Source organism: Mustelus asterias, chromosome 25, assembly GCF_964213995.1.
Source record: "Mustelus asterias chromosome 25, sMusAst1.hap1.1, whole genome shotgun sequence".
Taxonomy (NCBI): domain Eukaryota; kingdom Metazoa; phylum Chordata; class Chondrichthyes; order Carcharhiniformes; family Triakidae; genus Mustelus; species Mustelus asterias.
The window spans coordinates 14,085,894-14,098,116 of record NC_135825.1 but is presented as its reverse complement, the minus strand read 5'-3'; the positions used below and the strand labels follow the sequence as shown (position 1 = coordinate 14,098,116).

The following is a 12,223-nucleotide window of genomic DNA, read 5'->3' as shown; positions in this document are numbered from 1 at the left end:
GATTAGCAGACTCTGCTAGGGTTTTTGTATCATCATCTTAGATGTAGAATTCACTTTAAATCAATGGGGAGCAAGTTTGCTGGTAATTGTAATGAGGTGTTTTAAATACTTTGTAGTTTTAAAGGTACGTGTAATACCTTCAATTAATCCATACATATAAATATATCTCCAAACACAGATCAGCTAGATAGTCAATATCTTTTCCCAAAGGTAGGGGAGTCTAAAACCAGAGGGCATAGGTTTAAGGCGAGAGGGGAGAGATACAAAAGTGTCCAGAGGGGAAATTTTTTCACACAGAGAGTGGTGAGTGTCTGGAACAAGCTGCCAGAGGTAGTAGTAGAGGCACGTACAATTTTGTCTTTTAAAAAGCATTTAGACAGTTACATGGGTAAGATGGGTATAGAGGGATACGGGACAAATGCGGGCAATTGGGATTAGCTTAGGGGTTTAAAACAAAAGGGCGGCATGGACAAGTTGGGCTGAAGGGCCTGTTTCCATGCTGTAAACCTCTATGACTCCATACATTTTCAGAAATTAAACAAATAAACTTTGATGCACAGTTTGATGCACAGCCCCTTTGATACCAAACATATGTTAGATATATTCCTTTAAAGCTCCCACCTGTTGGAATCACAAGGCCATAAAAGAGACTTAATTGCCTCACCAGACACCTTATCAGAAACAAATGATACAAGAGTGAGTTTTAATGAAGCTGCCTTCACAGTTTCTAATCAAAACAGAGTCAGAAAGATATTAATGTCACAGCTAATGAAGAAGTTATGGTAGGGGACTCAGTGGGAACTGACAAGGATTAATGGTAACATGATGATACCCCTGGAAACCGTAGGTTGTGATAAAAAGCTCAGTCATTGAACTGATAAGCAATATATACATGTGTTTCATTATGTTGGCAATAAACAAAACTTATCAGGGCTATAATTGGGAAATATCCTGAAGGCAAGTTGGGTTGACCACATCCCTTAGAGATTCAGTTAACTTCACCTTCAAGGCCATAAAATACTAATGGCTTTTGTAGGCCTCCTTTATCAATTAAAGAATACCCACGTGAGACTGTGTTAGTGAAGATGCTTTGTGAGGCTGCTATCAAAAATAGAGACATGATGTCTGACTAACAGACTAGAGGACAGGCTTAGGGCTGATATATTGGTGTACCCACGAGGTATCGTGATCTCATAGATCAGGGTGGTTCAGTATTTTTCCTATTGGATCAATACGAAAAGTATGTCATTTGTAACACTTTTGATTGGATTGCGTCCAACTGACTGTGAGCTGCAGAACTGTATAAACCAGGATGATTTGGAGTGGTGTCTCTGACCCATTGTATCGAGAAACTACTCCCCATGCTAGCAAGTAAAATAAAGACAATCTGTCAGTTAAGTATCTTGTGTTAATGTGTGTTTGTGTTAAAGTCAAACTCGGAAGTCGAGATTTCGACAGAAGGAAACGAGAGAGTGCAGAATGGAGTATTACAGTCATAGCTAGAGTGTAGAGAAAGATCAACTTAATGCGAGGTAGGTCCATTCAGAGTCTGACAGCAGCAGGGAAGAAGCTGTTCTTGAGTCGGTTGGTACGTGACCTCAGACTTTTGTATCTTTTTCCCGACCGAAGAAGGTGGAAGAGAGAATGTCCGGGATGCGTGGGGTCCTTAATTATGCTGGCTGCTTTGCCGAGGCAACGGGAAGTGTAGACAGAGTCAATGGATGAGAGGCTGGTTTGCGTGATGGATTGGGCTACATTCACGACCTTTTGTAGTTTATTGCGGTCTTGGGCAGAGCAGGAGCCATACCAAGCTGTGATACAACCAGAAAGAATGTTTTCAATGGTGTACCTGTAAAAGTTCGAGAGAGTCGTAGCGGACATGCCGAATTTCCTTAGCCTTCTGAGAAAGTAGAGGCGTTGGTGGGCTTTCTTAACTATAGTGTTGGCATGGGGGGGGCCAGGACAGGTTGTTGGTGATCTGGACACCTAAAAACTTGAAGCTCTCTATGTGATTTCCTGACCAATCAAATGAACGATTGAGAAATCACATCTGATTTTCACTCAGATTTCTGACAGAGAAAGAGTTTGAATTTGTAGAGCAATATCTATATCCACATGGTGACACAAAGTGCTTCACAGCCAATCAATTACTTTAAAGGTGCCGTCACTTCATTGCATAGGCAGTATATGTTCAGAGCAAAATTTCCAAAAGCAGCAATGACCAGCGTACCGGTTTTCACTGAGGCGGTGTCAGGTTAAATGTTGGACGGCGCACAACCCTCGCTGCCCTTCAAGATGAGTCACGGGATTGACTGCATCCAATTTGGTCAGATGGACGTCCCTTTGGAAAACGGCACTAATAACAAACCGGCACCCACTCAGGGCTGCACTGACATGTCGATCTGACAGGTACACTGACAGTTCCATCGCTGGCCAGCCCTTAAACCCTGCATTGATGCCCCTCCGACCGCCCCCCTCAACACTGTCCCCCCTCCCTCCCCCCATCACTGGCCTTCTGGACATCTCCAGGCCAGCCCCAACACCACACCCCAGCACTCCCGACCCCCGGAGACTTCAGTCCCGGGCCCGCTAATGATATTAAAATTTGAATTTAAATATTTTAATCAGCTCCACGCCGATTTCTGGCACGGAGCCACGACGCTGGCAATCCGGGGACCGGAAACGCCTGGAGGCCGTGGCGCCCAGCGGGGAGCCCGCTAAACGGCCTCCGCTTAGGTCTCCCAGCCCATTGTGCTGCTCGAGCAGCGCAGCGAGCTGGGAGAATCGCCCCCGTGCAGGTTAGGTGGATTGGCCATGCTAAATTGCCCCTTAGTGTCCCAAGGTGTGTAGGTTAGGGGGCTTAGCCATGGTAAATGTGTGTGGTTACAGGGATAGGGAAGGGAAAAGGGACTGGGCAAGATACTGGGTCAGAGAGTCAGTGTGGACTCGGTGGGCCGAATGGCCTCTACTGGATTCTATGATGATACTATGATCCCAAATATTTATTTAATTAGTTACATTTGTCTTCATTTATGTGCCTGAGTGTATCACATACATCAGAGCAAAATTTGCAATCAGATATTTTGATTTTCTAATAGTTTCCATTATCCAGCAATGAGATCTCCTCTATACATTGGTTCTCCAGGTCCCACTTTAAACTTTAAGTTCTTTATCCATTCCAAGGCCAGATATAATCTAAGGCCAACAGTGAGCTGGGGTACAGATTTTCTTGTTGATTTTGCTGGTAGATTATGAATCAAGCAGTTTGAGAATTTGAATTAAGTCTTCCAAATCTGGAACTAAAAACCCGTTTTAGTAAAACTGACCACGAGTTTGTTGGATTGCCCTCGGAACCCAGTTGGTTCACACTGCTGCTACTGTGCATTGGTAATGGAGGGAGGGAATATTTAAGGTAGTGGGTGGGATGCCAATCAAGCGGGGCTGCTTTGGCTTGGATGGTGTTGAATTTCTTGAGTGTTGCTGGAGCTGCACTGATCCAGGCAGTGGAGAGTATCCCATCACACTCTTGACTTGTGCCTTGTAAATGGGGGACAGGCTTTGGGAAGTCAGGAGTTACTCTCCGCAGGATCCCCAGCGCCTGACCAACTAATGTAAAATTACAGGTTGACTCTTAACAGTCCTCTTTTTGATTTGATTTGATTTATTATTGTCACATGTATTAACATACAGTGAAAAGTATTGTTTCTTGCGCGCTATACAGACAAAGCATACCGTACATAGAGAAGGAAATGAGAGAGTGCAGAATGTCACGTTACAGTCATAGCTAGGGTGTAGAGAAAGATCAACTTAATGCAAGGTAGGTCCATTCAAAAGTCCGATGGCAGCAGGGAAGAAGCTGTTCTTGAGTTGGTTAGTACGTGACCTCAGATTTTGTATCTTTTCCCAATAGAAGAAGGCGGAAGAGAGAATGTCCGTGGTGCGTGGATTATGCTGGCTGCTTTTCCGAGGCAGCGGGAAAGTGTAGAGGTGTCAGTGGATGGGAGGCTGGTTTGAGTGATGGACTGGGCTTCGTTCATGACCCTTTGTAGATTTTTGCGGTCTTGGGCAAAGCAGGAGCCATAGCAAGCAGTGATACAACCAGAAAGAATGCTTTCTATGGTGCATCTGTAAAAATTAGTGAGAGTCGTAGCGCACATGCTAAATTTCCTTAGGCTTCTGAAAATGTAGAGGCATTGGTGAGCTTTCTTATCTATAGCGTCAGCATGGAGGGACCGGGGCAAGTTGTTAGTGACCTGGACATTTAAAAAACTTGAAGCTCTCGACCATTTCTTCTGAGGCAGCCTTGCAATCCACACATCGTAAGAAGAAACCCTAGCACCCGCCATAAGCCACTTGACAAGGGATGAAGTGCCAGCCTTACCAGACATAGCCACATTGGCAAAATGAAGACATTTTAGCTTTGGATCTGCAGAGCTGTGATATTTAACCGGCATGCTTGTGCCACAAGGACTCTCCAACTGGGCCGTGAGATTTTGTTCTCGACCCGAGCAGTACAATTGCATTTATCCAATCACCTTTCACATAACATTTTCAAAATGTAAGATGTGCCAATCAGAAAGAATGTTGGAGAAGATATCCTCCCTGTGATTGATCCGTTGAATGGAATGACAAGAATGAGCTCAATGGTTACAGATCCCATCCCTCAGATCAAATGTCGGGAGAACATTTTATTACACCGTCCCTCAGCCCCGTCTTTAAATAGAAAGTCGGCTATAAGTGAGGGAAATCCCTTTCAGAATATAATCCACACATGTAATCCAACTGGAAGATTATGAGCCGTTTCCTGATAACGGAATGGGATTTGGTGACACCCAAAACTATTGAACCAGTGGCAGCAAGTGATGCGTGCTACATCTGGGATGAGCCTGACCTGTGACGAAACTGGGGTAAATCGCCTTGGGATTTTGACATGTTTATTAGGAATTGTGGGAATTGTGCCATTTCAGTCTCAGGTGTCTGTTTGGAGTCTGCACATTCTCCCCATGTCTGCGTGGGTTTCCTCCGGGTGCTCCAGTTTCCTCCCACAGTCCAAAGATGTGTGGGTTAAGTTGATTGACCATGCCAAATTGTCCCTTAGTGTCAGGGAGATTAGCAGGGTAGATACTTGGGGTTATGGGTATAGGGTCCTGGGTGGGATTGTTGTCGGTGCAGGCTTGATGGGTTGAATGGCCTCCTTCTGCGCAGTGTGGATTCCATGGATCTCTCCAAACCCTGTGGACTGGAATACGTTGGTCAAAACACTGTACATGTTCTCCATTGGGGAGATATTTCCTTCATATCAACCTGTGGCTCCTAATCAATATCTCAACAATAACCTGTAATTGGAGAATGGAGGAACATCTGACAAAGATTAGCCCAAACTGCACTCTTCATCCATACTCTTTCCCTTCACACCCTCTCTCTCGTCTTCCCTCCACACTCTCCTTCCACACATCTCCTCCACTCTTGAACTTCACAGTCTCCCTCCGTTGTTTCTCCACTCTCTACCTTCACACTCTCCCTCCATTATTTCTCCATGCTCTCTCTTCACTTTCTCACCCTCCGCTCTCCACACATTTTTGCCATACTCTCTCCCCTCCATCATAGAATCCCTACAGTGCAGAAGAGGCCATTAGGCCCATCAGGTCCGCACCGACTCGCTGACAGAGCATCTTATCCAGGCCATCTCGCCCACCCTATCTCCTTAAGCCCACACATTTCCCATGGCTAGTCCATCTAGACTGCTCATCTTTGAACACTTTGGGGCAATTTAGCATTGCCAATCCTAAACTGCAAATCGTTAGAGTATGGGAGGAAACTGGAGCACTCGGAGGAAACCCATGCAGACATGGGGAGAATGTGAAACTCCACACAGACAGTCGCCCAAGGCTGGAATTGAACCCGGGACCCTGGTGCTGTGAGGCAGCAATGCTAACTATAATAAGTCTTTGGAGGCGGAAGTCCATTCACCAAAATCCCTTTATTTACAAACTCGAACAGCCGTACAGAGTGCTATTGGTCAGCAGTCTATCCCCAGGGGTGCCAGAGGAACTGACACTCCCGGTTAATTACAAGGAAAAGACTCCCTGATTGGCCCAACAATTGGATCCTTAATCAGGGAGTTCATACTCCAATAGGCCAACCTCAATGGCCTGATTGAAGTCATTACACTGACCACTGTGTCATTCTCTCTGCGCACTCTCTCCCTCCATAATCTTTCCCAGCACACTCTCTCTCCCTCCACTCTCGCAGGACCTACCAAAAATGTGGTAGGCGCCAACATTCTATCTCCATGGAGACAAGACATCGGGCGGCCCTGCCCCTTGTAAATGATTTACCACTGTCGGTTCGCTACTACACTGTGAGGCGTTTACGAGCAATCAATACAGTTGGAAAAAAGTGGGTGAGCCGTTAGCTTTGTTTATCCCATGGAAATGTGCCATGTTACTGAAAAGGTTGGGAACCTCTGATGTAGAGTGTAAAATAAACTGAGTAACAAGAGAGAATCATAGAGAAGTTCAGGGGAACTCGTTAAGGGGCATGTATTAGAGCAGGGTTTAGTATTCCTGGCACAAAGCTATACTCAACGGAAGCGAGCAGAAGGAGTTCAGGCTTGGAGGTCATAACCCTTTTCACAGTCCATAGGATATTCCCCCCATTAACTTTGATGGATGGGAAATTGGACAGGTCACATTCCAGTTGTGCTAAATTTCACACCCAAACTCCTAATTTTGACTCCTGTCACGCAAAGCTCAACACTGGGAGCACTAAATCCAATCACTTATCTCTCAGAGTTTGTCCACCATTAACCCATGGCTTCTTTTTAGGGCCAATGTTAACTGCAAAGATCCACTTGACCCTTTTGCAAATTACGGTTAGTAGTTCACCAGCAATAGTTGATTTCTTTTAAAAATTGCTAACTGGTTTGATGAACCTCTCCGGACCGCAGCGTTCCGTGCGCTGACTTTGTGGACCAATCTCAGCCAGAGGCGTGAAGCTTTGACCTTTGACCTTGCTAATCTATAATCATGCGCTGAAGCCAGAAATATGTCAAGCGCAGGTGGCGTTGGACAAAGTTACCATGACATCTGGTTGCAAAATACAAACACAAGTATAAAAAGATGCAATTGTAAGCAGAAAAAATAGTTAAAGACATTGCAACAGAACGTAAATGAGGCCCAAGGTGAAGCAACGTGAGGCATTTAACAACAGCTTTATCATTAAAGTTGATCATTGACAGCGTAAAGCAAAACAAGGCAGGGACGCTTTTCTCAGAACTGTATTCAGTTATCGCAGGATGTTGAGTGAATAAATGTACTCCATGTTATGGTATCAGCAGAGCAAGATCTTGTCACATTGTTAGAATGATATAGTACCTTGGGTTTATTTACTGTACAAGACGCAAAGCACCAATTTCTCATGAGGCGTTGGGTAACTGTGTTGTGGGTTAATTTATTAAGACTAGGCACATGATAACATAGGTATAAAGCTTGAAGACTTCAGAGCTGTGCGTGTGTGCTCTGCTCTAAGCAAAAGTGAAACTAAGACTGGACCATCTGACACATTTGCCTTCTAGCAATGTCATGCCGATATCCCTTAAAGACATTTTACAACACCCCCCTTTCTTTTTCAAGATATTTTCCCTCTTCCAAAGAAATTTGACTATTTATAATACATGTTTATGTTTAGTTACCATTACATCGAAGTATAGAACTGATGAACCCATCATTTTAAAGAAAGTGTCTGTCAATTTTCTTTACTGTGCTGCTTCCAGGTCAAAGGTTCTAACACAGCAGAAACTCTGGTTGCGATTCTCCCATCATGACCCACAACTTTTCAGGAGGTGCGCGTCGCCGACCTTGTTTCAGGATTTGCACACACGCCGGGAACGAACAGTTGCCGGTCAGATCACGCTGGAAACCGGCGGGAAGACAGGTAAGTCATCTAAATCGGTTTTAAATGTATTTTAAATATGCTTTCAATCTAATTATCCGGAACTTTCCAGTCCCGATTGAATCTCCCACCCCGCTAGGAGTACTTCATTCTGGCAGGGTTTAGGCTAGCTCCCCACATTCGGGGAACTAGCAGGAGACTCCACCGGATTGAAGGGGGGGAAATCGGAGCCCCCCCCCCCCGGGGGTCGGGCGGTGGGAGGGGTTGGTGCCCCCTGGGCATGGGCACCTTGGCAGTGCCAGCCTGTGCCCCTGGCACTGTCCAAGAGGCAAAGTGCCCATGCCCAGGGGGCACCTTAGCACTGCCCATCAGAGGCAGGGCCTATTGTGGGCAGGGCCTAGGGGCGATCGGTGAGGGTGGAAATTTTTTAAAAATAAATACCGTTTTTAAATTACTTATTTTCCATTTACCTCCGTGCTTTTGTGAAATGGAATAGTTATTGAGGCTCTAACGTTCGATTCACTCGCCTTCAAAATATCCAAGTGACGTTTAGAAATACAACTCAGAAACTGACATCCTAGTGTTGATAACACTACATGTTTCACTTTCATTAACTGCGAAAGAAGTGTTGGATCTCAGTAATTATTTCGCTATGAAAGCATAAACAAAGCTGTGTTAGATCTTTTCTCGTGTTATTAAGCAGTGTTTTCAGACCTAATACCACAAGAAACAAAACAAGGCACAAGCAAACCAGCAGCAAATTATGCAAACACGTTAATGTATAATTCGCATTCCTATAGCTGGTTTACAAATATATTTGTCCTGAGTGTTAAAGGGAGATGTGCAGGAGAAGGTTTTCCACGCAGAGAGTGGTGGGTGCTTGGAACGCGCTGCCAGAGGAGGTGGTGGAAACAGGCACATTAGCAACATTTAACAGGCATCTGGATGGGTCCATGAATAGAATGAGAATAGAGGGATACCGCCCGAGTGAGGGCAGATGGATTCTTTTTAGTTTAGTTAGGGCATCATGATCAGCACAGGCTTGGAGGGCCGAAGGGCCTGTTCCTGTGCTGTATCTTTCTTTGTTCTTTGTTCTCCTTTCATAGAAATCATAGAAACCCTACAGTACAGAAAGAGGCCATTTGGCCCATCGAGTCTGCACAGACCACAATCCCACCCAGGCCCTACCCCCACATCCCTACATATTTACCCACTAATCCCTCTAACCTACGCATTTCAGGCCACTAAGGGCAATTTTTAGCATGGCCAATCAACCTAACCCGCACATCTTTGGACTGTGGGAGGAAACTGGAGCACCCGGAAGAAACCCATGCAGACACGAGGAGAATGTGCAAACTCCGCACAGACAGTGACCCAAGCCGGGAATCGAACCCAGGTCCCTGGAGCTGTGAAGCAGCAGTGCTAACCACTGCGCTACCGTACCGTGTGTGTGTGGTATAAATCTAGTCATGAAGATATGCTTTTATCAAATATTAATTTGTAATTCATTGACTAAAAATAGATTATTTTTCAAACAGACTAAGTGATTTCAAGCCACATGGTCAACACTGCTTTACATTACCATATATATTCCATATTTCAACCATAAGGAGAGGAGGCGGCAAAGACAGTGACCCCCCCCCAACCCACAGCCCACAAGTTGGGATTGTATATAGCCTTCTTCGTATCTTGTCAAAGACACCTATAGAAGCACTTACAGCATTCAACAATTGGAAATGAACCATTCAAATATTAATTGCTTTTGCCAAGAGGACCTCATTTGGAGATAACAAGCAGACTGGATTTAATCGAGCTGTGGTAGGAACATATCATTCGTTTTTGAGGGGGAGAAGTCAGGTTGCAAGCCAAGCCCGCGTTTAAGTATGTATTTTTCAGCAGAACTGGACCAGCAAAGAACAAAGAACAAAGAACTAAGAACAGTACAGCACAGGAAACAGGCCCTTCGGCCCTCCAAGCCTGTGCTGCTCATTGGTCCAACTAGACCATTCGTTTGTATCCCTCCATTCCCAGACTGCTCACGTGACTATCCAGGTAAGTCTTAAACGATGCCAGCGTGTCTGCCTCCACCGCCCTACTTGGCAGCGCATTCCAGGCCCCCACCACTCTCTGCGTAAAAAGCATCCTTCTGATATCTGAGTTATACCTCGCCCCTCTCACCTTGAGCCCGTGACCCCTCGTGCTCGTCACCTCCGACCTGGGAGAAAGCTTCCCACTGTTCACCCTATCTATACCCTTCATAATTTTGTACACCTCTATTAGTTCTCCCCTCATTCTCCATCTTTCCAGGGAGAACAAGTCCAGTTTACCCAATCTCTCCTCTTGGCTAAGACCCTCCATACCAGGCAACATCCTGGTAAACCTTCTCTGCACTCTCTCTAAAACCTCCACATCCTTCTGGTAGTGCGGCGACCAGAACTGGGTGCAGTACTCCAAATGTGGCCTAACCAGCGTTCTATACAGCTGCAACATCAGACTCCAGCTTTTATACTCTATACCCTGTCCTATAAAGGCAAGCATGCCATATGCCTTCTTCATCACGTTTGCAGTGGAGCAAAGTGGAGAGTCCATATCTATTAACGTGACCAGGTCTCCATTCTGCAGTAGATAGAGGGTTTCAATTAAGTGATTCAATTTCTCAGCAGAATCTCCACTGAAGAAGAAATACCAACTATAGATTTTTGAACTGCCTCAGCCTGGATGAATGGACCATTGGATTCTATCAGCAGCCAGTAAAGATCAAGCTACGAACTGTGGACTTGCTTTATTTTTATAAACTCTAATTTAGCCAAATCTATCCTCCTGTACTGTGTAACCTGTATTTGTGTGGGTGTGAGCCTCAAGTGTGTGCGTGTGCGGAAGTATTTATTAGTTTACTGAGATCAGTTTAAGTATAAATAAAGCAAACCACATATTAAGTTGATCTTTCTCTACACCCTAGCTATAACTGTAACACTACATTCGGCATCCTCTCCTTTCCTTCTCTATGAACGGTATGCTTTGTCTGTTATAGCGCGCAAGAAACAGTACTTTTCACTGCACCCCAATACACGTGACAACAATAAATCAAATCAAATCAGAAACAAACCTCTTTCTTTGGTAAACTCAAGAAAATCTGTCGGACTAGTGATCATAGTTTGTAAGCAGTTAAGTACACATTAAACTGGCAAAGACAGACTTACTCAAAACACAAAAATACATGTCGCAGTCAGATGAGAGGGAAAAGAAGGGAGTCCTTGTAACAATAATTAATAATAATAATAAAGTGTTGAAAATATATTACAGAACAAATGAGAAATTTCTGTACACAGAGGGTAGCGAATGTGTGGAATCCACTACGACAAAATATAGTTGAGGCCAAAATGCTGTGTGATTTCAAGAAGAAATTAGATATAGTTCTTGGGGATAAAGGGATCAAGGGATTTGGGGAAGTGGGGATCAGGATATTGAATTTGATGATCAGCCATGATCAAAATGAATGGCGGAGCAGGGCTCGAAGGGCCGAATGGCCTCCTCCTGCTTCTAGTTTCTGTGAAAAAGGAACACAGTTACTTTCTACTATTCTTCTTTACTTGATAATCAAGCTGATGGGTGCAATCTTACCGGCCCTTCACACCATGCTCTCACTGCAGCGAGGTCGGAGAATTTGTCACCCAGCCACATCTCAGTTCACCGCAGCGGGATGGGAAAATCCCACCAGTGTGAACAGCCGTAACATTCCAGATGATGTTGTTTGGGGTTTTATAGACAAATCATTTCTGTAAATTCTCTAAGCGCATGGGATGAAAAATCCCTAAAGGCCTGAACAAAATAAATTGACAACACTTACCTGGAGTATTGTGCAGAGTTTTGGTCCCCGTAGTTGAGGGAAGATGTAGTGTCATTGGAGGCAGTTCAGAGGAGGTTCACTAGATTGATTCCAGAGATGAGGGGTTTGTCGTATGAAGAGAGATTGAACGGTTTAGGCCGATACTCTCTGGACTTTAGAAGAATGAGGGGAGATCAAAGTGAGGTATTCAAGGTGATAAAAGGTATGGATAAAGTAGACGTGGAGCGGATGCTTCCGCTTGTGGGGCATTCTGGGACGGGAGGTCATAGTCTTAGGATAAGTGGTAGCAAATTTAAAACAGAGTTGAAAAGAAATTACTTCTCCCAAAGGGTTGTGAATCTGTGGAATTCGCTACCCCAAAGTGCGGTGGATGCTGGGACAGTGAGTAAATTTAAGGAGGAGTTAGACAGATTTTTAATTGGGAATGGGTTGAAAGGTTATGGGAAGAAGGCAGGAAAATGGGGATGAGGAGCATATCAGCCA

General features: G+C 44.8%; 1 protein-coding gene across 1 annotated transcript in view; it reads left to right on the top strand.

Annotated features, from left to right (window-relative positions):
- Window positions 1–12,223, top strand: part of LOC144511712 (hyaluronidase-4-like) — a 53,536-nt gene that overhangs the window by 23,269 nt on the left and 18,044 nt on the right. Inside the window, exon 4 of the mRNA XM_078241938.1 lies at window positions 7,775–7,935. Within this exon, the coding sequence (XP_078098064.1) occupies window positions 7,775–7,935 (161 nt within the window). The remainder of the gene's footprint in view (window positions 1–7,774; window positions 7,936–12,223) is intronic.